We start from the raw sequence: 27,583 nt of genomic DNA on the forward strand, positions 1-27,583 counted from the left end.
AACTATTTCTTATAAGAGTCACAGATGTGCAAGATGTAAAATCTTCATTTAGAAAAGGTAAGCGAAAAGAGTGTCGACATCCCACATTGTGTTAAGCTTGTACAGAGTGCCCTTACCCGTTCGTGGTTCCTATTATAAACCACTGCAATGATAGTTCTGCAAAGGAAGCAGTTTAATCAGAATCAGCTTTATGCAAAGGAAGCAGTTTAATCAGAATCAGCTTTATTGGCCAAGTGTGTAAGAACGCAAGGAATTTTTCTCCGGAAGTTGGTGCTGCCCTGGTACGACATACAGAACAAAGAACAACAAAGCAGCAAGAACAAAAAACAAGAGACTGTCATGAGCAAGGCTTGGCCACTGCCAAGAGGGGCGTGGCCAGGCCACTGCCTTGGGTGGTGACACCTGTCTCTGGTCACAGCTGTTTCACATAGAGACTGTAATTAGACAGGCATTGAAGTTGGAGTTTTTGTCACTGGCATTTGCCAGTTCGTTGCTTTGCGTTAGTGAATTGCATTCACCAACTGTGGGTCTCTCCGTTTTTACGCGTAAGTTAGAGTAACCCTTGTCACAGCGATTCTGTGCCCTTTTGTTTGATCTTGTCCTGTTGATTTGACATTTCTATTTATAGGAACTATTCCTTATAAAAGTCATGCAATATGTAAAATCTTCGTTTAGAACAGGTAGGAGATAAGTGTGTCAATTTCCCACATTGTGTAAAGCTTGTACAGTCCCTTTACCCCTTCGTGGTTCCCGTAATAGACCAGTGCAATGGGAGCAGGATAAACTGACGAATCTTGCAATAGTCTACAAAAATAAATTATTAATACTGTTATTGATTGGACCAGCAGGATGTGAGTGTGCCAACAATTGCACAAGGCAGGAAATAGTTAATTTGCTGATTAAGAATGTAATGATTTAATTGCCAGAGGGAAAAAAACAGTTCAACTGCCTGTTAGTTTTGACTTGCATTGATCTGTCACGCTTTCCTGACGGAAGGAGCTGGAAGAGCTGGTGGCCAGGATGTGGAGGATCTAAAAGAATCCTGCCTGCTCTGGACCAAGTTCGCATTGCGTGTAAGTTCTCAATAGTGGCTAGAGTGGTGCCGATAATCCATTCAGCTGTTTTGATTGTCCGTTGCAGTCGGAGTTTGTCCTTTTTTGCGGCGGTCAAAAACCAGACTGATGGAGGTACACAGTCCTGATTGAATGACCTCAGTGTATAACTGATTCAGCATCTTGGGTGACAGACTGTGCTTCCTCGGAAGCCACAAGAAGTACGTACATCCTTTACTGGGCTTTTTTGAGGATGGAGTTGATGACCTCAGGTCCTTTGAGACTGTAATTCCCAAGAGCTTGAAGGTCTTGACAATTGCCACTTCCTGTCGATATTCAGACTCGTCGTTGTCTTTGATGAGGCTGATGACCGTGGTGTCATCTGCAAACTTCAGGAGTTTGACAGTCGGATGCCACGAGGTGTAGTCTTTAGTGTAGCGTGAGAAGAGCAGAGGTGAGAGGACACAACCGTGGGGTGCTCTGAGTTGGTGTCCCCCAGCCTCACCTGTTGTGTCCTGCCTGTCAGGAAGTTGTAAATCCACCGGGTGATGGCAGGCGAGACGTTGAGCTGGAGAAGTTTGGAGGAGAGGAATTCAGGGATGATGGTGTTGAACGCAAAGCTGATGTCCATGAACAGGATCCTCGAATAGGTACACTTGCTGTCGAGATGTTCAAGGATGAAGTCCAGACCCATATTGACTGCATCATCCGCAGACCTGTTAGCTCAATAGCCAAACTTCAGTGGGTCCAGTTGGGGACCTGTGACGCTCTTGAGGTGGTCCAGCACACGATGTTCGATAGACTTCATGACCACAGATTTCAAGGCAACAGGCCTGGAGTCATTAAGACCTGACACTGCTACTTTTTTGGGGATCGGTACAGTGGTGGAGCGTTTGAAGCAGGCTGGTGCTTCATTCACACAGTTCTAGAGACATGTTGAAGATCTTTGCGAATACAGGAGCAAGTTTGTCTGCACAGACTTTGAGGCAGGATGGGGACACAAGGTTTGGGCCCGGTTCTTTGTTGAGCTTTCGTTGTTTGAAGATCTTTCTAACATCCCCTTCATGGATGCTAAACAGTGCAGTGGAAGGTAGTGCTGTTTGTGGTGCAGCTTGGTGGGTGCGTAGTGTGGGAGTGTCTATTTTGAATCGGTAGTAGAAGCTATTTAGGTTGTCAGCTAGCCTGCTCTTGTTTTCTACTGGGGCTGAATGTCGCTTGTGAGTGATTGTAGACCGTGCCAAACTAATTTGGAGTCATTAGCGCCGAGATGTTTTTCCAGTTTAACTGCATAGTCTCTCTTTGCAATGTTAATTTCTTTAGTTAGCTGATTTCTAGTGCGATTGTAGAGGGCCCTGTCCCCACTGCAGTATGCAATCTCTTTAGCCTGGCGGAGTTGCCTATGTTTGGCTGAAAACCACGGCTTGTTGTTTTTGAATATGCGAAACGATTTTGTTGGAACACACACCTCCTCACAGAAACTGACATACGTGGTATCCTTATCCGTGTATTTATCTAGGCTGGGCGCAGAATTTTCAAAGACACTCTAGTCCGTACAGTCAAACCAGCTTTGAAGTTTTAATTTGGCCTCGTTGGTCCACTTTTCAACTGATTTTACTAAAGGCTTTGCACATTTAAGTGCTTGCCTGTATCTTGGTATTAAGTACAGCAAGCAGTGATCAGAGGAGCCAATGGCTGTAATTGCACAAAATGTGTTTTTTCTGGAACTGTAACAATGGTCTAGGGTGTTATTTGCCCTCATCGGGCATTTCACGTGTTGCTAATATTTAGGGAGTTTGTGATTAAATTTAGCTGTGTTGAAATCTCCTTGGATAATGAGTGGTGCATCTGGGTGGTTTTTCTCTATCTCGTTTACCTGCTCAGCGAGCGTTAGCAGTGCTGCGATCATGCTAACTTGAGGCAGAATGAACACACTGACTAGAATAAAAGATGCAAACTCACCTGTTGGATAAAATGGGTTACAATTCAAAAACACCGACTCTAAAACTGGGCTGCAGTGTGTGCTTAGCTTTGTAATGTCCGTGCACCATTTCTCATTGATTTAGCCTTTCAATTTCTGTGTTAGCTCCAGGACATGGTTTGCACGGTGGAGTTGAAAGCCTGGTAGTGTAATGGTGGCGTCCGTGGTCTGTCCACAAAGCCAAGTCTCTGTAAAGCACAGGGCTGCAGATAGTCCAAAGGCTTTGCAGGTCCTGATCAGAAGCAGAAGTTTGTCCATTTTGTTGGCTAGTGAGCATAGGTTTGCGAGGTGAATCGCCGGGAGGGCTAGTCAATGTCCTCTTTTCCGCAGCTTAACTTGTGAACTGGCTTGTGCCCCCCTTCGTCGCCGACGCGTAGCCTTGAAGAGTACGCCAACGAGTAACTCCAGAAAAAGATTCTGCGAATAGGCGAGAGATGTTGAAAAAATGTCCAGAGAAGACTCTCTGATGGTTAGCAAGTCCTCTTTGCCTACTTGAGCCCTGAGACGCCCGAAAAACACACAAACACAAAGAGTACCAGACAGTACATGAAGGCTCGTGCGATAGTCTACAAAGTATATTCCTAATACTAATTAATACTGATTGGACCAGCAGGATGTGAGGGCATATAACTAGAGAAAACACCGTACTAAGTACTTCACTAACTATTTAACTGTGTACTTTTTGCACTTACGTATTCTTTTGGAGGACTACTATTTACTTTTACTTGAGTTATATTATTGTACTCTTACTTGAGTCAAAATTTGTCTACGCTGCCCACCTCTGGAACAGACATCGTCTATTGCTACCCTGACATTTAAGCAACATTTTCGCACATCAGATCAGTCAGTGTTGTCTTTGTTGCACTGGTATTTTGTTTTTTCACACAGAGGGGCTGCAGGTCGTAGTCCTGGTTGCGGTCACAGCGGAACCGCGAAGCTTACGTAACATCGGTGACAAGAGTTGGTCTGCGCTTACATCTTGTAATAATTGGGAAATGCGCCAACAATTATCTAATTAATTTACGGATGTTTATGTTAAATGTAGTGAGTGACGGAGCAAAGTTTGAGATTATGTGACAACACAGAAAGAGCTAACTTCAAATGGAGAAATGGCCAAAGACAGAAGAATATTGTAATTAACAATTTCATGAAGGGTGCATTTGGGATTTGACTTTGACGTTGGTAACAGTGAAAAATGAAGTGAAACAGACAGATTGTTGTCAATTCCTTTCCAGAATGAGTGCTTCAAGAGGAAGATGCCATTCATGTGACCGAGCTTGAAGTAGGGATCAGGTGCAGGTGGAGAGTTGCCTGGCTCAAGTTGGAGGCCACAACAAAAAAAGTAGAGAAATAAAGTAAAATGAATTTCAATCTTAAATTTGTTTCTGCCTAAGGGAATTTTGTTCATTTTTGCCTTATTTTACTCCTTAAAATCTTCCAGATTGGTTAATATATGATCAAATAAAAAATATATGCAAGGGCCTGTAGGATCAACCCAGACGCCACCCCCACAATGTTTTTTTTTTACCTTTTTCATGCCTGTTGTTTGCATGTCTGAAAACCTTATCAGATACCGATCTTTAAGCGTCTCTTAATTCATAGCTTCAGCTGCTTTTGTTGGTTTTTATGTAATTCCCAGCAATCCTCAATGGTCATGTGATAGCTGGACATCACACTAAGTGCCAGGATCAGGAAGCATGCAGATGTGAAATGATTATCTCTGCCAGTGTTTTTTGATCAATCGTGGATCAAGTGTAGCTTTTTAATACATTGTAGTGGCAATGGGTTGCGCCCCTGTACTGTAATTTCTAAAATACTGTTTATACCATGTTTAAATCCAGTGATTGAATAATTTTCCATTGGGTGTTAAACACATTGTTCCCAGAGTTTGACATTTGAAAGTAAATCCATTTTTATGTCAGATGCTGTGTTGTGCAAATCTCAAGATGGGTTGCTTTTTCATTACATGGACTAGAAAAATAAACTCTTTCACTTGGTGGCTTGAACACAGAGCTGACAGAACACCAGGATCCTGGGCGCTTTCTTTAATTTTCCGTCCCTTGAGCTACATTTAGCGACATTGACAGGGATTCTCCTCACATCCTCAGTGGGTGATGGGAGCTCAGTTAATCATCTGGAATCAAAAACATACCATTGCTTTATGTTGTAAACGGATAAAATGAAGAGTAAATCTTTACTACTGTGAACTGCTACAAAGATGTTAAAGTCTCTTTAGTAGTGTTTTTGACATCCTATACATGTCTTACGTTACAATTTTTGCTTACACTTAACATCTTAAATTTACAATTTCAAGAGGTACACACTGGTTAAGAGCAAAGTAGGATAAGTACAGTGTTTTTCCTAATGACTTAAACTGGCTATATTGTATTCAGGTAACCTGGAAACCGCCGTGACCGAGTGCCGAGAATGCTTAAGAGCCACACTGTGACAAGCGATGTAAATGGGATTCAGCCTGCCTGTCACTGACACATGGTCTCTGTATTGTGTGTTGAACTTTTGTTAAAAAAAAAAAAAAAAAAGCTTTTAATATACAATGCCATAAAATAGTATTCGCAGCTTTCCTGATTTCTGTTTTTTTTTTTCATATCAAACAAAGTTTTCAAATCATCAAACTAATTTTAATATCACTCATAGACTTCTTTTCCTTTCGGCTTGTCCCGTTAGGGGTTGCCACAGCTTGTCATCTTAGATGAACTCATATTTGTTTGGCTGTTTGGTTTTACACCCGATGCCCTTCCTGATGCAACCCCTCTGCATTTAGCTTACAGCACCTCGTATTCCCAGGCAGTCTCCCATCCAAGTACTAACCAGGGCAAAACCCACTTAGCATCCGAGATCTGACGAGATCGGGTGTTCTCAGGGTCGCATGGCCATAAGCCAATATCACTCATAGACCACCCAAGGAAATACAAAATGCAGTTTTCCAATGATTATTTAATTTATTAAGGGACAACAACAACAACAAAAAATCTGACCCTCTGTGAAACAGTATTGCCCCCTGAACCTAATAACAAGTTGTGCCACCCTTGTCAGCAATAACCGAAATCAAGCGTTTGTAATAATATCTTTCACATCGCCCTGGAGGAATTTTGTCCCACTCTTCCTTTCAGAACTGTTTCAACTCTGCCATAATGGATGATTTACTTGGATGTACTGCCTGTTTGAAGTCACACTACAGCATCTAAATTGGATTTAAATCTAGAATTTGAATTGGCGACTCCAAAACGTTAATTTTGTTTTTTATGAGCCATTCAGAGGGGGACTTGCTGGTGTGTTTCGGATTGTTGTTCTGCTGGATGATCCAAGAGCGCTTGAGTTTGAGGGCACGAACAAATGGCCAGATGTTCTTCAGAATTTTTTTGCACACAGCAAGATTCATTGTTCCATCAGTCAGAGCAAGTTGTCCAGGTCCTGAGGTAAAAAAGCAGCCCCAGACCCTTAGACTGCCACCACCATGCTTCACTGTTGGCTTGGTGTTCTTTTTATAAAATGCTGTGCATTTTTTATGCCAGATGTAACAGGCTGCACACTTTCAAAAAACTGAATTTTTGATTCGTCAGTCCACAGAATCTTTCTCCAAAAATCTTGAGGCTCATCAAGATGTTTTGGAAAATATGAGACAAGCTGTTGTATTTTTTCCTGACAGCAGTGGTTTTTGCCTGGGTATTCTCCCAGGGATGCCATTTTGAGCCAGTGTCTTTCTTATGCTAGAGACATGAACATTGACCCTAACTGAGGCCAGCGAAGCCTACAGGTCTTTAGATGTTCGGGATTCTTTTGTGACCTTATGGATGAGTCGTCGTCTCACTCTGGGAATAATTTTAGTTGGTAGTCTACTCCTGGGAAGATTTGCCACTGTTCCCAGTTTTCTCCAGCTGTGGATAATGGCTCTGACAGTGATTTGCTGGAGCCCCAAAGCCTTGGAAATTGTTCTGTAAACGTTTCCGGACTCACCAAATATGTGGTTAGTCACAGTGGCTTTGTGATTTAACAAGGGTTAGGGTTATTACTTGTTCACAGGGGTTTGAAAGGTTTGGATTTTTCTTTTTGTGCCTTAATAATTTAAATGGTCATTTGAAAACCGCATTATGAATTTCCTTGGGTTGTCTCTGAGTCATATTAAAATTGGTTTGATGATTTGAAACCTTTGTGTGTGATAGATATGCAAAAAGGTCAATCCCCGGTGAGAAAGGATTTCAATTCTCACTTCCGAAAGAACTTTTGCTCATGTTCCCGGGATGTGCGGGACATTGAGTCAGAGTGGACCATTTTCCACATATTCATTGCTGCGATGACTGTGGTCATAAGGTGGTTGGTGTCTGTCATTTCGGAAATCCCCGAACCCATTGCTGGACACCAACAGTGAGGGATGCCATCAAGTGGAAGAAGGAGTCCTATCGGCCATTTTTGGCCTGTGGACTTCTGAAGCAGCTGATGGGTACCGGCTGGCTAAGCGGAATGCAGTTTGAGCAGTCACTGAAGCCAAAGCGTGGTCATTGGAGGAGTGCATTGAGGCATTGGAGAAAGACTTCCAGATGACTTCGCGGAAATTCTGGACTACCAACTGGTGTTTCAGGTGGTGGGAACACTGCAGTGTCAACACTGTATCGTAAGGATGGGCCGCTGCTGACCTCAATACGGGACGTTGTGGGTCGGTGGGGAGAATAGTTTGAAAATCCCCTCAATTCCATTGACATGCCTTCCCAGGAGGAAGCAGAGTCTGGGTTCTCTTAGGCGGGTTCTCCTATTTCTCGAGTTGAGGTCATAGAAGTCATTAAAAAGCTCCTCGGTAGCATGGCCCCGGGAGTGGATGAGATTTGCCCAGACTTCCTAAAGACTCTGGATGTTGTGGGGCTGTCCTATTTGATATACATCTGTAACATTGCATGGACAATGGGGACGGTGCCTCTGGATTGGTAGACTGAGGTGGTGGTCCCCCTTTTTACATTGGAGGGTGTGTTCCAATTCGGCAGTGTCTTTTGCGAGTGCACTCCCAATTCACCCAACCAGGCTACATGTGTTTTGTGGACTTGGAGAAAGCGTTCAACTGTGTCCCTCGGGGGATCCTGTGGGCGTGGTTCAGAAGTATGGGTTACCGAACCCTCTGATAGGGGCTGTTCAGTCCCTGTGTGACCAGTGTCAGAGTAAGTCAGACTTGTTTCCAGTGAGAGTTGGACTACAAGGCTGCCCTTTGCCACCGATTCTGTTCATAACATTTATGGACAGAATCTTTAGGCACAGCTAGGGCGTAGAGGGGGTCCAGTGTGGTGCCCTCAGTATTGCATCTCTGCTTTTTGCAGATAATATGGTTCCGTTGGCTTCATCAAGCCGTGATCTTCAACTCTCACTGGAGCGGTTCATAGCTGAGTGTGAAGCACCCGGGATGAGAATCAGCACCTCCAAGTCAGAGATCATGGTCCTCTCTCAGAAAAGGGTAGTGTGCCCTCTTCAAGTTGGAGATGAGATTCTGCCCCAAGTGGAGGAGTTCAAGTATCTTGGGGTCTTGTTCACGAGTGAGGGGAAAAATGGAGTGAGAGATTGACGGGTAGATCGTTGCTGCGTCTGCAGTGATGCAGACTTTGTATCGATCCGTTGTGGTAAAGAAGGAACTAAGCTGTAAGGCAAAGCTCTCAATTTACCAGTCGATGTGCATTCCTACCCTCCCCTATGGTCATAAGCTGTCGGTCATGACTGAAAGAACAATATTCCAGAGGGAAGCGGCTGAAAAGAGTTTCCTCCGCAGTTTGTCCAGGCTCTCCCTTAGAGATAAAGTGAGACGCTCGGTCATCCAAGAGGGCCTCAGAGGTGAGCTTCTGCTCCTCTGCATTGAGAGGTGCCTGATGAGTTGGCTGGAGACCTCCCTAGTGAGGTGTTCCAGGCACATCCTACAGAAACACTTATTCAAGAAACTTATTCAATTGATTATATCTGTATTTCTTTAATGGAAATGTATGTAGCAACTGTTTTGTCCACTTCTGTAAATCTGTGGACAAAATATTATGGCCTGCACAAGAGGATTGTTTGTTTTCAATTATTAAATCAAATCACATGATCACAATCTAATAAATCCACTTTTATCCCACAAGTCAATACTTTTAATCAGCATCCAACAATTCAATTAAGACCAACATAGTACAGTGTCAAAAGTATTGTGTTGTCACACTCCAGGAGGTCTGGCTATTTTAAAAAGGAACATAACAGAAGAATTAAAGACTATGCACTCTCTTTTCATAGATGGCAGAGCACCAAAACTTGCGTATCCTGATTTTCGTGTATTTTCACTTGCTTTCCAATATGGCAGACCAGTCTGCAGGAAGCTTGGCATATCGACGAATGTGTTTGTCCTTTGACTTGCGCCAGGGCGTTTTGACAATTTGGGGGCGGAAAGTCGGTCAAATCCTGCCTGCTGGGACCATGTCTAAGTCAGGTGCAGTAGCTAAACCACTGATCTAACAAGGGTTTTGGTGAATTTGATCGGCAGACAGATTTTGAGCACCCTGAACATCTGAGGTGGATGCCAGACTTATTCCATTCTTAAAGCCCAAGTTACATGCCTATAAACATTCTAAAATAGATATTGTAATGAAAAATACATATAACATTATTCACTTTAATGTCTTTATGAAAAAAATAAATAATAGTGGAGAGCGTGTCATCCATGCGCAAAGTTGCGGAAGTGTCACTCGACAACGAAGTGGTAGCCATTGTGCCTGCAACGTCATCAGCAGATGTCACAGCTGGGACATTCACCATTGAAAACACATAGTGGTACCTGCTATGGGAGAGGAACAACAGAGATTTTCAGATTTTTTCCGACACACCTTCTGACATGGGAGCTGTTTTTGAAGAAGAGAACATCTCACAATGGAATGAAGTGACTGGGGCAATATTATGTTATCATTTTGAGCCATATTTAGATGATATGCGGACCACTTCTAACTAACAACAAACCCCACAACAGTATGACAGTAGGTAGCGTACTCAGCCGCGAGCGACGACAACGCCGCGGCCTGGGCGCGCCAAGCCGATCATGGCTTCAGCCAGGGTGGCTCATCGCGGCGCCGGGCCGCTTTACAGAGTTGTTATCGCTCGCGGCTGAGTGCACCATTTTCGGCGGCGTCGATCATCCGTCGGCATTGTTCATTGCATATATGTATGTTGCTGAAAGATCCGCTTTTGTTACGTTCTGAGAGGATTACGGTCCCCCCACAACTATTATTTTTTTAGTAGCTCAATACACACCTACCTGTCATTTGCAACCCACAAAGCTCTCTTCATTTGTACCTCCGCAATCCATTTTTCACGATGAACCGGGTCTTTTGGAAACATATGAAGAGTAAATCCATCCTCCCTAGTGTTACATACAATACAATGAGCCAGCATTTCGGGTAACATGAAGGAACCAAGACCTACCTTCCAGCAGGTAAAACTAGTATAAACACACAAGACCAGCTGAGAGTGCTCCTGCTGATAACATCCCTTCCTGCTTCTTCTCCAAAACAAATCCCTCGAGAGGATTTTAATGGCAGGAGTTACAAAAAGCCATATACATCAAAATCAAGATTTGTGGTGGGAAAAAAATGGATTTGTCCATTCCGGCTGCCCATTTTTTTTCAATTAAAAACATACTAAAAATCATGCATGTCATGTCAGTGGAGCTTTAAATAATGTGGGCAGTCTGAATCATTGTAAAAACTAGTGGTCGGACTTGCACCCTAATACTTAACTGGGGCCTCCACTCCCTGAGAAGCGTTGCATCAGGAAGGGCATCTGGCGTAAAAACTGTCCCAAACAAATATGTGCGTTCATCTGAGATGACACGCTGTGGCGACAATGGGACAAGCCGAAAGAAAGTTACTTCCTTAGTTACTCACATTCACGAATGACTTGCGGATCACAATCAAATTATTTCTTCTTGTACTATTCCAAAATAATATCTCAACAAATTAAAAATCCAATGTAATTATTTGAAAAACATGGCACCTTTAAAACTTGGTGGGAAAGACTAAAATAATTTTTGTCATTGTTGTCTTTCAATTAACAAAGCGCTTTAACAATGTTAAAGCCTGCTGTTTTATACCCAAAGTCACAAAAGTATTTGTTTGTCCACTTTTTTCTTTTTTTTTTCATATCCTAATTTCTGCCACAGCTGGATGAAATTCTTCATTGTTAGAAGCTAACCTGTCCGATTTGACAACAATGTACTGTTGTACTGTTATTTAAGGCTGGTTCATTCACAGTGCTTCCTGCCATTGTTGCCACAGAGCTATCATAATTCTCATGGTTTTGTTGTCGTGTTTGTCTTTGTTGGCTAAATTATCAACTGTGAACAGGTTGCTTGGTCTTTGTCAGTGAAATTGAATCAAACAAAGGCACATAGTTTACATTGATCATGTTTGCTGCATTCAAACATGGCAGTGAAATAAGTGGACGGCCAACAAGCGTTCACTGCTGCGCCGTAACATTATGTTTCTGGTTTGTCACATATTTACTTCCCTTACTAACCGTAGCCTGCATCAGCCACATGCTTTGCATTGCACCATTGCATGTTTCCCATCCCCCACTTGTCCACCTCCTTCTCCCATGTCCCACCCACCACAAGCAACGCCAGAGGGGCTCACAACCCGACCAGCTGCACGCCCCAACGGGGGTTATGTAACAGCCTCAAGCTTGTGCTATCAAGATACTAACTGAGCAACTCTGCAGACCACAGCAAAAGGCTCATTGGACCGTACCAACTGTCCCTTCCATGGGGAGGATTCCTAAAGGTGCTCTGTTGTTGCAGTGTGTTAGTGTCTTCCTGTTAGGATTACTCCCTTCTACAAAGATTGCTGCAACACAAAACCCATAATGTAACTGCTGTGGTGAAGTAATAATTAAGTAATATTGTGACTGGATATTGATTTACACTTCTCCATTACTCATTTCAGACATGACCCAATACATAAACTGGAGTTTTAGCAGCACCATGAGCGTAAATTATGGGGCATTACGGTTTGAGTGCAGTTTTCAGCTGTTTTTACATTGGCAGTAAAGCAGTAATTCAGTGTATTTTTATACTTAGGACTTTTCTAAGTGAAATTGTACTTTTATGTCATCACTCTGGAAACAACTCAAGAAGTTGGAAAGGCCTGTAACAAGTTCTATTAACTTTTTTTTTTGGCAAGATGTTTCATTCTTTGTTTATAGTGGCACATCAAATTATAGTTGATTAGAATAAACTCGATCAGGGGCTTAAAATTTTTGGGTGCACGGGCTTCTACAGGGGAGAAATGGTCACAAAGCCGTATAACGTATACCCGTTAATGCTATGTAAATTAAAAAGTAGCATGTTTGTGAGAAAAAGTTTTTCTCATCTTTACAATGATAAACAATCCCGGCCCCGCCTCTGGAGTTTGCATGTTCTCCCCCGTGCCTGCATGGGTTTTCTCCTGGCACTCCAGTTTCCTTGCGCCTCCCAAAATATGCATGCTAAGTTAATTGAAGAACCTAAATTGTCCAAAGGTGTGAATGTGAGTGTGAATTGTCTTTTGTTTATATGTGCCCTGGGATTGGCTTGGAACCAATTCAGGGTGTAACCCCCTCCTGCCCGAAGATAGCACGGCAAAAAGGTCTAGGTGAGAGACCAGACAAATCATGCCTCCGTAATAACCATTCCAGTAAGTGAATGATCAAATTCATCATTGATTTCATCATCCTCACTAAAACAGAGGAAGGGCATCCGGCGTAAAATTTGTGCCAAACATATATGTGCGTTCATCAGAGATGACACGCTGTGGCGACCCTGAAAGGAACAAGCTGAAAGAAACTTACTATTCAGTTGTTAACTCGGTTGTCAATAACTAAAATTGCAAGACTTTTGTATCCATCCTAGAAGGGTTTAATATTATGTCTGCTTCTGCCCATTCATTTTCAATCTGTACATCCAGTTTTTTTTTTATTTTGACTTTTATAAATCTCCCTTCTTTAACTCATGTAAAACATTTTCTTCCTGAACTCAAAATCTTGGGAGTGTATTAACAGTAAATGTATGTTGAATTATAAAAAGACAAGACAAAGACAACATAATGCATACATGCAAATAGGAATTACATTGTTTTTTATGTTCAGGAACAGCAAAATATTACACTAGTAATGTCAGTGAATTGTTACCTTAAAACAAAAGGTCTATCTATCTATCTATCTATCTATCTATCTATCTATCTATCTATCTATCTATCTATCTATCTATCTATCTATCTATCTATCTATCTATCTATCTATCTATCTATCTATCTATCTATCTATCTATCTATCTCTCTCTCTCTCTCTATCTATCTCTCTCTCTCTCTCTCTCTCTCTCTCTCTCTCTCTCTCTCTCTCTATCTATCTATCTCGCTCTCGTTCTAATCTAATCTAATCTAATCTAATCTATAGGTGATCACTGCAACCTCCAAATTTGATGGCGCTGTTGTTATCAACTAACCCTACTGTTGCATAAGCTATCTCCTGGCTCATCAACTGACCTAGTTTTTGGGCGAAGATGCAGACATGCTTGTACAAGAGGATGTTAGACTTATTACATTGTGTTTCTGGGTATTTTTATTGTCTGAAAACTAATTTGGTAACGAACCAACCATTTGTGCAGTACTACAACCATAAATCTAATGAAGTTGGGATGTTCTACTAAACATACCGTATTTTCACTGTTATAAGGCGCACTTAAATGTCTTGAATTTTCTCCAAAACGGACAGGTCGCCTTATATGTGATCCGTTGTCCAAAATTAGTAACCAACTGGAAGCATTTCCTGCTGACATGTTAGTTATATAAAGGAAAAGCGGGCCTGTGAGAGGACAGCATGTGGAAGTTACAGGGGAAACCCTAACCCTAACCCTAACCCTGTGTGAGAGGACGCTAAAGGCCTGCCCCCGAGAAGGTACATAATGCCAGTGTGTCTTTTGTGCTAAACAACATAGCTTTGGCTGAGGTCCCCCAAAAATGGCACCAACAAAGAGACATGCTTACAAAGAACAAACAACCACTGTGAATAAACAAGCACAGCTAATGAACTCAGAACTTGCTCTTATACTGGTAGCCTACAAGGCGAGGCAGCCCAAATTGAAAGAACAACATGAGCAATGGATTAATTAACAAAGAACAAACAATTTCCGTGAAAAAAAAAAACAACAAAGCAACTTCATTCGCTGGACATTGCCGTGAACACACAAAACATAGTGAAGTTGCGAGTGGTGTGAGAGTGACGGATGACAAACGGCAAACACAACGTTATTAAGAGGCAGCCCCGTGTGAGTTACGCCACAATTTCAGAAAATATTGTGGATGCTTGGGCTAACGTGCCTGCTTCCACTTGAGAAAGTAGGAAAACGAGCTTTGCCAAGTAGAGAAGACGAAGGGGGAATGATGCTGCCAATGTTATGTTATTAATGTTATGTGATATACTATATATATATAATTATATATTTAAAGTACAGAATTAGCTTTTTGTGCACTGTATTGTCTATGCTTTCATCCTGGATCAGGATGTGCCAAGGTGGAATTTTAAAATTACGCTCTGTCACCACCAGAACACTGGGTTGGACTCAAATGCACGACTTGGGAGACGTAGAGACAGTTCGGGAAACGTATTTATTCAGTCCAATGTTGGATCAGGCAGGCAGTCAACGGGAGCAGCAGTTGCAAGAATGTCAGGCGTAGGAGGCAGGTCAGTGGGCAGGCAGGGGTTGGTATATGGGAGATCAGGAACGGGCTTACGAGAGTGCGGGAACGAGGCATGAAGCAACGATCTGGCAAAGGCCAGACCGTACGTGTGGTTCGATATAACTGGGACGTAATTACTAGAGACGGGGCGCAGGTGTGCACCTCTGCCGATTGCGGGAGGTGCGTGCCGCATCGGGGACTGGTATGTCGAGGACAGGGACCGGCAGGGACATAACAGTGCCCACCCCTTTCTAGCCGGCCCCGGACGGCTCAGGCGCCTCGGGGTGAGAGGCGTAAAAGTCTCTGATGAGGGAGGGATCAACCATGAACCGGGCCGCGATCCATGATCGTTCTTCAGGACCGTCGCACTCCCAGTCAACCAGGTACTGGACACCCCTTCCTCAACGGCGAGACGACAGGAGTCGGCGCACAGTGTAGACCGGGCCCCCATCAACGATGCAGGGGGGAGGAGGGGGCTTGGCAGGCGGGACCAGGGGAGACGACCGAGCTGGCTTGAGCAGACTGATATGAAGGTAGGGTGGATCTGCATCCATCTCGGGAGTTTCAATGATACTGCAACTGGGTTGATCACCTTAGTGACAGGGAAAGGACCGACAAAGCTAGGGGCCAGCTTGCGAGATTCCATCCGTAGCGGGAGGCCTCTCGCTGACAGCCAGATGTGCTATCCAACTTTATCGGTCGGTGCCCTCAACCTCTTGCAGTCCGCTGCGGCCTTGTAGATGGGCCCCATACGGAGGAGCATTCGTCAGGCTCGCTCCCAGGTCTACTTACAGCGCCTTACCACGACCAATGCCGACGGCACCGGTGAGTCAATGTCTAGATACGAGAAGAGAGAGGGAGGGTAGCCATGCACCACATGGAAGGGCAACATACCTGTCGAAGCTGAGGGGAGGGAGTTGTGGGAGTATTCCACTCAGACAAGCTGTCAACTCCATGAGGCAGGATCGCGGGAGGCCAGGCAACGGAGACTGGTTTCCATGTCCTGATTGACCCGTTCGGTGTGACCATTGGACTCTGGGTGCTGACCCGAGGACAGACTCACCGTGGCCCCTATCAGTGAGCAAAACTCCCTCCAAAATCATTAAACGAATTGGGGTCTCCTGTCCAACACCACGTCGGTTGGCAAGCCATCGTACCGGAACACTTTGTCCAACAGAAGCTCGGCAGTCTGCTTGGCTGAGGGGATTTTCGGCAGAGGGATGGAATGAACCATTTTTGAGAACCGATCCACTATTGAAAGCACGGTGGTGTGACCTAGTGAAGGTGGAAGTTCGGTCACGAAATCTAGGGAGATGTGGGACCATGGACATTGAGAAACATGCAGCGGACGAAGCTTTCTTTCTCTGTTGCCGAGAGGGTTTGTTGGCAGTTTAACCCAGGCACGCATTGACATACTCTCGAACGTCGTTTTTGATGTTCGTCCACAAAAAGCGCTGTTCAACCACCAAACGCGTCTTGGGCATGCCCGGGTGACACACTGTGCGGTTCATGTAGGCCCAGTCAATCACCTTCCCCCTCAGAGGAGGCACAACATACAGTCTGTTGGTGTGGCAAGCTGCCGGACTGGGAGAGTCTTTAAGTGCTTCTTTTACTTGGACCTCTATCTCCCAAGTGATGGTCGACACAAACCAGGTGTCTGGAAGAATCAGGCCGTTAACGGGTTCGCGCCTCTCCCGCTTGTTTATGCGTGGCAGCACATCGGGTTTCCCGTTTTTGGACCCCGGCCGGTAGGACAGAGTGAAGCGGAACCTAGTGAAAAAAAGGGCCCACCTAGCTTGCCGGGCGTTCAGCCTCTTGTCGTTTTTTTTAGATATTCAAGGTTTTTATGGTCCGTCAGCACTAGGAACGGGACCTGAGTCCCCTCTAACCAGCATCTCCACTCTGCCATGGCCGTCTTGATGGCGAGCAACTCCCGGTCTCCAATATCATAGTTCCGTTGCGCTGGCATCAGCCTCTTGGAGAAGAAAGTGTGTGGATGCAATTGCATCCCTGGAACTCTTCTGAGAGAGCACTGCTCCTAACCCGGAATCTGATGCATCCAGCTCGACAATAAACTGCCTATCAGGGTCAGGCAGGATGAGGACTGGGGCTGACGTGTAGCCGGCTCTGCGCTTGCTGAAAGCCGCCTGGCAGGTGTTAGGTCCAAAGCACGGACTTCTCGCTCAATGTGGACCTAGAGCTCACAGCACCAGGATAGAATGATTGAGACAGAGGCAGAGTTATTTTTTACTAAACTGCAGTTTAGGCAGAGCTTGGAGGAGCAGAACATATCCTCCACACCCGCACGTAAGACTCTCTCCGAGCCCCCCCAAAACCACACATTTTATTGAGTTTCAAACATAGGGAGGGGGAAAGAGGTTTCACAAGACAAGTAAAGTTGTTATACAGAGACAGTTAATCTTCTCAAGGCCGGGTGTCCTCTGAGTGGACACAGTTCTTCCTGTTACAAAAACCCACAAGAATGCAACTATCATAAATTTGCAGTCACCTTGAGCTCTTAAACTTCCCATAGACAAACAGCACACACACACATCCCTGCACAGCAACAGAGTAATTAAAAAAGATTTATGACACATGAGGAGATACATTTCACAGGCCTCTGTGAAATGTGTAAGCTTATCTTACACAGGCCAGATCCCAGTCAAAGGCACTGCGGGGAGAGGTGAGTGCATGGAAGGGGGCAGCTTTGGTGCTAAAATTCCGAATAAACTTGCGATAAAAGTTGGCAAACCCAATGAATCTCTGTACCTCTTTGCGATTTGTGGGAGTGGGCCACTGAAGGACGGCCTTGACCTTGCCGGGATCCCCTCCGCCAGGATAAAACCCAGGAACAAGACGGATGGTCGGTGGAATTCGGATTTCTCTGCCTTCACGTACAGATCGTGACTCAACAGCTCCTGCAGCACGGACCGGATGTGCCTGGTATGGGAATCTACATCCGGGGAAAAAAAATCAGTATGTCGTCAAGATATACGAAAACATGTCTATTGAGTATCTTGCATCACCTTTGCACAGTCTATATAAACTTTTGTCTTCAACAGTACATACAGGTTTTAGAGAAACATGCTGCCATCCAGGCAACATCTTTTTCGTCGATGCCCCTACTTATTTCAGCAGGACAATGGCAAACCACTTTCTGCACATGTTACAACAGCATGGCGAGCCCATGGAAAGTGAAACGAAACCATCCATGCTAAAAGATACACAAAGGTTTTGGAGCAACATATATTGCCAAGCAACATCAGTTTTAAGCACAGCCCTGCTTATTTCAGCAGGACCATGCTAAGCCTCATTCTGCATGTTTATGACTGTGTGGCTTTGTAGTAAAAGTGTGAGTACTAGACTGGGCTGGCATTATTCCAGACCTGTCTCACATTGAAAGTGTGTGGGGTGTAGCCTAAAATACGACAACGGAGACCTGGACTGTTAACCAATTAAAGCTGTACATCAAGCAAGATTGGGAAAGAATTCCACTTACAAAGCTTCAAGTATTGCCCTTAGATCCCAAATTTTTAATGAATGTTGTTAAAACAAAAGGTGATGTAACAATGGTAAACATAACCCTGTCCCAGCTTTTTTGGAATGTGTTGCAGCAATAAAATTCCAAGTTTAACAATAAAGTTTCAGTTCAAACATTAAGTATCTGATGGTAGTAGTATTAATCAAGCATAGGTTGAACATGATTTGCAAATTATTGTATTCTGTTTTTATTGTTTAACATGTCCCAACATAATTGGAATTGGGGTTGTACATTACCAGTGTAATATTTAATCATGACTCATACAGTTGTATTTAGAAAAATAGTCAGTGAGGCACATTTTTTAAACATATAAATAAAAAATGGGTCAAATGTAGTCCCTTACAAAAAGTGAAAAGAATATGAATCTGAATACCGGCATCTGCATTTTTCGTTATTTCAAAGACAGCTACTGTACAAATATAAAAATGGTCTAAGATTTGGATTTCATGTGAAACACTGAATTAATATTTAGGTGTGTAACCACTGTTTCTAAGTTGCCAGAAGTTGGTCATACAGCACAGATGTGAAGCAACTCTCAGAAACAGTGGTCAGTTATATATTTTTTTTCAGTAAATAAATAAAGAAAAATTTGCAGTGTTCTCAATCCATTTGTGTGCAGGAAAATAAAAATATAAAGGAGTTTGCAGTTTTTATTTCTTTAGTTGAGTTGTACTAACAACTTGCACAAAAAGAATAGAATAGGTTTATTCATTCAATTTGACCTGATTTAGCATCTGGCAGTAAAGGGAGAGCCTGGAACTCTCAGGACTGAACAGGTGCTAATCATTTGCCAATAAAGTCATGTCCGACTGTGGGCATGAACTATGGATCTTATTATGAGTGCTGTTTCTATAGCAACAAGAGAGTTGGCCAGAAAGATCATAGTGTGCTTAGCCAAAGAATTCACATCCGCACAAACACCACGAGGGAATTTAGGCAGCAAATATTGTATTTGCCCCTGAGCTGTGAGCAGCTGGTAACATCAAATGGTGCATTTGAACTGTGTTTTTCTTTTTTTGTGTCCTAGGGTAACCACCACAGTGATATTTGTCTCTTATCACATGCAGAACCAGTAAATACTGCTTGGTGTAAAGAGCAGGAAGTTGAAAGCCATGATAGCATAAAATTGGAAGTTTTTGTTTCTTTGTGCTTTTTAAAAGTGGTTAAACAACAGGCGTATATATTAAGGTTTAAACAAACAACCATCCAAGGACCGACCAGCCCATATCAATGGGTTTGGTATACCACACTCCTGAAGCACCCCCTATGGGACTACCTGAGAGACATGTTCGAACACCTTCTCTAAGTCCACAAGATACATGTAGAGTGGTTGGACAGACTCCCATGACTCGAGGAACTTACTGAGGGTGTAGAGGCAGTCCACTGTTCCACAGCAGGACTAAAACTACAGCTGTGTCTTCTGTCTTTCTTTATCAAAAAGGCCTGAGATGTGGTGAAGTTCTGCCAGAGGTGTGAGTCAAAATTTCTTCTGACAGGGATTCTGACAGACATTCCCAGGAGACCCTCATAATACGTTTGGCTCAGCCAGGTCAGACCGGCATCTTTCCCCACTATTAGGACCAACATACCACCAGGTGATGATGAGATGCCAGCTCCACCCCTCTCTTCAGCCGAATGCCCAAGATATGCAGTTCCAAGTGTGTCCAAGTCCGTGAACTGAGATCATAGAACTGCAATCTCGAGCTCCTAGTGCCAAGTGCACATATGAAAACCCTCATGCTTGAACATGGTTTTCCTAATGAACAATGCGTGATGGGCACAGAAGTCCAATAACAAAACACCGCTCAGGTTCTGAACGGGACAGCCGTTCCCCCCAATCACTTCATTCCAGGTCTCACTGTCATTGCCCATGTGAACATAAAAGTCCCCTGCCAGAACCGTGGAGTCCCTGGAGGGAGTGCTGGAGAGCACTCCTGCTGAAAGGGTAGATACTCTGAACTCTTGTTTGGTGCATACGCACAAATAACACTAAGGGCCGTCCCCCTACCGTCAATGCTCAATGTTTCGGCAGTTTTGGTTGATTCCGTGACGGCGTGCTCAAAAAAAAAAAAAAAAAAAAGACATCAGCCTATCATCCATCTCATCGCTTGATTCAGGTGTGGCCAATACATTGATCACACGCACATAAACGTGAGTTCTAGAAAGCTGGCCTCCTATTTATGGACTCTCTTTTGCTTTCTCCATTGGTGTCGTGGCGATACATGCGTGCTCCCCATATCTTTAGCCACATCCCTGCTTATTTCACCAGGACCATGCCAAATCTCATTCTGTGTATTTATTTTCTGGCCTACCAGCATTTACAACCCTACCTGTCATTGAAAATGTGTGGCACAAAATACGCCAATAGATAGCCCGGACTGTTGAGCCACTTTAGTTTTACATCAACCAAGAATGTGAAAGAATTGCACTTGTAAAGCTTTAAAAAACTTCATAATCCTTGTTAAGTGGTGTTAGAAAAGTAAGAGATGGAATACAGTGGTCAACATGTTCCTGTCGCAGCCTTTTATAGGCATCAAATTCAAAATGAGGGAATGTTTGCAACAAAAAAAAAGCAGTGTGTACTGTCACTTTGTTGTCTTTATATTGTATGCAATTCAACATAGGTTGAAAAGGTTTTGTCAATCATTTTTCTGTTTTTATTGAACAACACATTGCAACTTCATTGGAATTGGGGTTTGTGCAAGACTGCCAGCCTCTAAGTGAGACCCTAAGACTGAAGCCTTCTCACTGAATACTGTGATGTAAAGTATAACAAGGACCTCTGTTGTAATTCATTTATTTTCCAATTAAAACCATATTCCACAATTCATCTCCAGCTGCCTGTATTTTTTGCCCAAGTACTGTAACTGTAATAAGGATCTGTGAAAAGGCAGGCGCTCACTCTGCATTTAACAAAATAGCTGAGGTACCCAAATAAAAGCATGCTGAAAAATGTTAGCTATTTTTGGCCCATTACGATGGAATTGTGCAAAAATGTGCATGGGTGGGTGTGTGTAGGCATGTGTGTGTGTGTTTGTGTGTAGCATGCTTGTTTGAGCTGTCATAGTATTCCATGCAAGGTGAGTACATGCTGACTCAATGAATTGCTGACATTCTTATGGAGGTTGTAGTCGCAAAGGGCCACTGAACAGATAAATTGTTCATTTGTATTTTTCCATCTATCCATCCATTTTCTGAGCCACTTAACCTCACGAGGGTCACGGGAGTGCTGCAGCCTATCCGAGCTCTCATCGGGCAGGAGGCAGGGCACACGCTGAACTGGTTTCCAGCCAATCTCAGGGCACATGAAGACAGACAACAGTCACACAATCACATCTAAGGACAATTCAGAGAGAACAATTAATTATGCATGTTTTTGGGATGTGGGAAGAAATCGTAGAGAAAACCCACGCAGACACAGGGAGAATATACAAACTCCACACAGGTGGGGTTGGGATTTGAACCCTGTTCCCAGAACTGTGAGGCCAACACTTTACTGGTGTTCCACAGTGCCGCCCCATTTGTGTCACGTCCCATCGGAACGAGAGGTAGGACCCAAATGCAGGAACTCGGAAGACGCAAGGTAGTTCAAGAAGAGACACGTTTATTGTATGCAGAGTTCGGGGATCGAGCAGGCAGTCCGGTGCACGGGGAAACAATGCAGGCAGAAGTGTCAAGGAGTCAGGCTTACAAGGTTGGTCAGAGAACGGATGGAGGTCGGTACACACAGGTTCAGTCAGGAGTACGAGAGTGCTGGAACGGGACATAAAGCTCAACGAACTGGCGGAGGACCAGTCGTCACCGGGTCCTATCTATACAGGGGATGATCAGCCCGCATGAGGAGCAGGTGTGCGCGTCCCAATCAGCGCAGCCGCGCGGGCACCTGCACAGCTCATGCTGAAGCGGCAGGATCATGACAGTACCCCCCCCCCCTCAAAGGCACGGCTCCCAGACGTGCCTAAACGAAAAAACAGACAATAACACAGGCAGGGGTGGGCGGAAGGGGGTCCAGAGGAGGGCACGCCCCCCCCTGAACCCCAGACTGGTAGCCATCCAGGCCACCAAACACGAGGCGTCCGGGCGGACAGGTCAGGAGGACGACCCGGACGCCAAGCACCAGGGTCTCCACGGGGCGATTCGGGCGGACGACCTCTGTGAGGAACCAAACGGCGAGGCAGGAACCAGAACGAGGGAGGCCACTGCTCCGGACGAAAACCTCCCACGCCGTCGTTGCAAGACGACCAGGGATTGGTCGCCAACGAAGCCAGGTCCTGAAGTGGCTGGGCGAACTCAGGAGCGAAGAAGATGATGGAGAGCAGGACCAGAGCCATGACTGCCACCCCGAAGTCTCTCCAGCTCCTGGGTGGCTCCACAGAACTCCCCAGCGCCTGCTGGACAGGGACGTGAGAAGGCGGGGGCGCCATCACCGCCCCCTCCTGGACAGCAACGTGAGAAGGCGGCGCTATCGCCGCCCCCTCCTGGACAGCAACTTGAGAAGGCGGCGCCATCGCCGCCCCCTCCTGGACAGCAACTTGAGAAGGCGGCGCCATCGCCGCCCCCTCCTGGACAGCAACTTGAGAAGGCGGCGCCATCGCCGCCCCCTCCTGGACAGCAACGTGAGAAGGCGGCGCCATCGCCGCCCCCTCCTGGACAGCAACGTGAGAAGGCGGCGCCAGTACCGCCCCCTCCTGGACAGCAACTTGAAAAGGCGGCAGCAGCATCACCAACTCCACCTCCTCCTGGACGGGAGCGTGAGACGGCTGGGGAACTGTCGCCACCTCCTGGACAGGAACGTGAGGGCGTGTCCGTCGCCGACAGAGCAGGAACGGGGAGCGACCGCGGGCCGGTCGCCGACAGAGCAGGAACGGGGAGCGACCGCGGGCCAGTCGCCACTGCCACTCCAGAGCACGGACGAGAAGCGGCTGTGGAGATGTCGCCACCTCCTGGACAGCAACGTGAGGTGGCGTCGGGTCGGTCCCCACTGCCACGTGAGCTTGCACTGCATCCGTTGAAACGGCAACGTGGGCGTGGCTCGGTGGCGAATCCGTTTCCAGGGCAACGTGAACCTGAGTAGGCGGAGAGTCAGTCGAAACTAACACGTGGGCGTGTCTTGGGAGCGGGTCATTTCCGACTGCCGCGTGAGCTCTGCTCGGAACCGCCAACACTGCGACGTGCACTTGAGGTGGCGAGTCTGTTCCCACTGTGGCGTGCACTTGACAAGGGGGCGGGTCGGTTTCCACGGCAACGTGAACCTGAGTCAGCAGCGAGTCCGTCGCCGTTGCGACGTCAGCGTAGCTCGGCTGGATCGCCAATCCTTGCCGGACCTGGGCCGTGAGAGCCGCCAATTCCGCGCTCTGCCGTTCAATCTCTGCCCGCAGTTCGCGGCGGAACGCCTCGTGATTTGGCGGCACCTCCTCCCTCTGGGCTGGAAGCCTCGCCACCAGCTGCGGGTCTGCCGGTCTCACCGTTACCGGCGAGGAGTGGGAGGACTGTGTCTTCGTGGCCGCGCAGCGAGAGACACCAGGAAGCGCCCGGAGGTCCCGGGTAGATGGCCAATCGGGTTCCCTCGTACCGATTGGTGTACTTTGATCTACCGGGTGAAGACGTTCGGGTGCTGGAAACGCGGGGAGGTGAAACAAACTGACTGGGATGCAAAGCCGGGCAAAGAGATTCGAAATCAAAATCATCGGAGTCGTACTCAGGCAGCCGGTCATACAAATCACGGTCCTCCTCATATTCCGAAAAGTCAGAGTCCAGAAGAATATGAGGAGCCGGACGGGTCGTGTTCGGGACGTATTCATACCTCGCTGGCGGAGAGTAAGACACGGAAGTGGAGGACGTCAGGGAGCCTACCCGGATTGGGCAGGCTTGGTGTTCCGGCAGACGGTCTACCTTGCGTCGGTCCCGGCGACGCCGGGTCTTTCCTGCTGGGTCCTGTATTGGCCAGTTCGTTCTGTCACGTCCCATCGGAACGAGAGGTAGGACCCAAATGCAGGAACTCGGAAGACGCAAGGTAGTTCAAGAAGAGACACGTTTATTGTATGCCGAGGTCGGGGATTGAGCAGGCAGTCCAGTGCAGCAGCGGTTGTTGGGGCGTCGGGCGAAGAGAACAGATGAGCGGACAGGCAGGAGTCGGTACACGGGGAAACAATCAACGCAGGCAGGAGTGTCAAGGAGTCAGGCTTACAGGGTTGGTCGGAGAACGGACGAAGGTCGGTACACACAGGTTCAGTCAGGAATACGAGGGTGCTGGAACGGGACATAAAGCTCAGCGAACTGGCGCCGGACCAGTCGTCACCGGGTCCTATCTATACAGGGGATGATCAGCACGCATGAGGAGCAGGTGTGCGCCTCCCAATCAGCGCAGCCGCGCGGGCACCTGCACAGCTCATGCTGAAGCGGCAGGATCATGACAATTTGTTTTTATTTAAATGAAAAATGTATGTAATGCTTATAAATAATCAATACCGTATCTGTAAATACCACTTCTAAAACATTGGTAACATCTTCTTTTTGCAGAAGCCAGCTAACATCTTGGTAATGGGAGAAGGACCTGAACGAGGAAGAGTTAAAATTGGTATGTTGAATTGAAGACAAATGTTAATTTCTATATTTTTGTGATCTTAAAATGTTGAATGTTCTGTGTATTTTGTGTGATGACGAAAACAATAGCCCATATAGTACCGACAATGCTGTGAAATTAAGAATTTCCCGATTTCCCAATTTCATTTTTTTTTCTGAATTGTGTCACACTTAAATGTTAGATTGTCACGCCGATTTAAATGTGTCACAAAGACTACGCAAGTAATTTATAAATGATTTACTCTGATTTCACACTGCTGTTACTTTTAAAGTGGGACTGACATCCCTATAAACATTCTAAAATAGATATTGTAATGAAAAATACATATAACAGTATTCACTTCAATGTCTAGACGAAAAAAAAAAAGTGAGCGGAGAGCGTGTCATTTCGAGCCATATTCAGATGATATCCGATCACGGCCAAACCGCATCCCGTCCGATCCACTCCCTCGATGGAGATGAGCCATCGCGGCTCATCGCAGCCGGCCGGTGTGGCTTATGACAGAGCCAAGCGGTGCTCCTTCAGTCACAGTTGAGCTGGGGCGCTTTATGCATGCACGCGACTGAGTAACGCATTCTCGGCTGGGTTCTTCAGAGCCGCCCCCGTCCCAAAGCCCGACGCGCAGCCTTCGTAGAAGCTGTGACCGCCGAAAGCGGCGCCTCAGCCGGTATGGCTGAGTTTCAGCGCCCGTGGTGGCATATAAGGAGAAGGTGGAGCCTAGCTATGTTGCTTTTAGGGGTACGTTCAAAGTCGCTGCAGTACGCGATGAACACTATCGAGACATTGTTGGCCGGGCGACGCGCACATCGACACATTTCATACGCGGATCTTTTGTTACGTTATGAGAGAGACCGATTATGTGGTCCACCCCAAACTATTATTTTTTTAGTAGCTGTATGTGCACATCAACACATTTCATATGCGGATCTTTTGCTACGTTATGAGAGAGACCGATTACGTGGTCCGCCCCAAACTATTATTTTTTTTTTTTGGAGCTGTATACACACCTACCTGTTATTTGGAACCCATAAAGCTCTCGTCCTCTGCACCCGTGCAATCCATTTTTCACAACGAACAGGGTCTCTTTCAAACTTATGAAGGGTAATTCCATTCTCCCGGGTGTTCAAGCAATGTCCAGCAATGCAATGAGCCGGCATTTTGGCTAACACGAAGGAACAATGAGCTACCTTCCCGGAGGTAAAACTAATGGAAACAAACGAGTCCACTAGGGGGCGCCTCTGTCCTGTACGTCACTTCCTGCTTCTTCTCGAAAACAAATCCCTCGAGAGGATTTTCATGGCGGGAGTTACAAAAAACTGTATACGTCAAAATCATGTTTTGTGGTAAAAAAACACATGGGACCATATTGGCTGTGGGTTTTTCATTAATAATATACCAAAAATCATCCGTTTGACGACACTTGACCTTTAACATTGCCCTTTAAATCACTGATTTAATTACCCAAACTCAGGATTATGCATATCATGAATGTTGGTTCTATTGTTTTCTATGACACAACATTTTCTACATCCATTTTCTTTGCCGCTTTTCTTTACAAGGGTCACGGGATTGGTGGATTACCATGTAATAAAATTCTTGGGCGGCACGGTGGCTCAGCTGGTAAAGCGTTGCCCTCACAGTTCTGAGATCCCCGGTTCAATCCTGGTCCCGCCTGTGTGGAGTTTGCATGTTTTCTCCGTGCCTGCATGGGTTTTCTGCGGGCACGCCGGTTTCCTCCCACATTCCAAAAACATGCAACATTAATTGGACACTCTAAATTGCCCCTAGGTGTGATTATGAGTACAGCTGTTTGTCTCAATGTGCCCTGCGATTGGCTGGCAACCAGTTCAGGGTGTACACCACCTCCTGGCCATTGACAGCTGGGATAGGCTCAAGCACTCCCTGCGACCCTGGTGAGGATAAGCCGTAAAGAAAATGGATGGATGGATAAAATACTTTCAAAAGCTTAATCCAGTAACTGGTTTGCCAGCCATTGGCAGCAATGACTCTAGTCAAGCATTTGCCTTAAGTGATGATGAGTCTTTCGTATTATGTTAAGTAATTATGGTGCACTCTTTGCAGAGTTGTTGTCTCAATCATATTGAAGGTTAAAATACAACTGAATGTGACTTGGGCAATGTTTTTTTTCCACACGCCACCAGTGTACCACCCTTGGTAATTGTACGGTTTGCAAATCTTTGCTCTATCATTATGTCGGCTATGGTGGGAGAGAAAAAACAGTGTGAACCCTTTGAAATAAGAAATTTCACAGTCCACATAAATTGATCATTAATGTAATCTCATCTTCATCTAAATAAGAAGAATAAACAGTCTACTTAAAGGGGAAATCCACTGGTTTGTATTAGCAATGTATCTAATAAGTCATGTAATATAATCAATTTTCACATGATGTGAAATCCTCACTCATTTAATCGTGTTTTGAGAAGATTTTTATCGACCGTTCCAAATTTTCAGGGGCGCTGCCATTTTCGCGAGTCACATGACCTACATGCACGGATGCCGCAACAAAGGCTCGATTACATGGAACACCATTTACAGTGAAGAAAATAATTATTTGAATACCCTGTTATATTGCAAGTTCTCGCACTTAGAAATCAAGGAGGGGTCTGACATTTTCATCGTAGGTGCATGTCCATTTCTTTTTCTTTCGGCTTAGCCCGTGAGGGGTCACCACAGCGTGTCATCTTT

General features: G+C 45.4%; 1 protein-coding gene, 1 long non-coding RNA gene and 1 pseudogene across 3 annotated transcripts in view; 1 reads left to right on the top strand and 2 right to left on the bottom strand.

Annotated features, from left to right (window-relative positions):
* cdk19 (cyclin dependent kinase 19) overlaps nt 1-27,583 on the top strand; it is a 105,988-nt gene that overhangs the window by 35,777 nt on the left and 42,628 nt on the right. The window contains exon 5 of the mRNA XM_061812543.1: nt 24,811-24,868. Coding sequence (XP_061668527.1) covers nt 24,811-24,868 — 58 coding nt within the window. The remainder of the gene's footprint in view (nt 1-24,810; nt 24,869-27,583) is intronic.
* The window catches only part of LOC133496686 (uncharacterized), a 35,952-nt gene continuing 11,737 nt past the window's right edge, over nt 3,369-27,583 (bottom strand). The window contains exons 3-4 of one of the 2 annotated variants that reach the window (XR_009793837.1): nt 17,520-17,703; nt 3,369-3,447 (exon numbers count right to left, since the gene is read on the bottom strand). This is a non-coding gene — a long non-coding RNA (uncharacterized LOC133496686). Of the gene's footprint in view, nt 3,448-17,124; nt 17,704-27,583 lie in introns of those variants that run through there. The other variant, XR_009793836.1, reaches the window with a different exon arrangement.
* LOC133497062 (5S ribosomal RNA) lies at nt 5,811-5,929 on the bottom strand (annotated as a pseudogene).

The sequence above is a fragment of the Syngnathoides biaculeatus genome, chromosome 23, assembly GCF_019802595.1.
Source record: "Syngnathoides biaculeatus isolate LvHL_M chromosome 23, ASM1980259v1, whole genome shotgun sequence".
NCBI classification, from domain to species: Eukaryota; Metazoa; Chordata; class Actinopteri; order Syngnathiformes; family Syngnathidae; genus Syngnathoides; species Syngnathoides biaculeatus.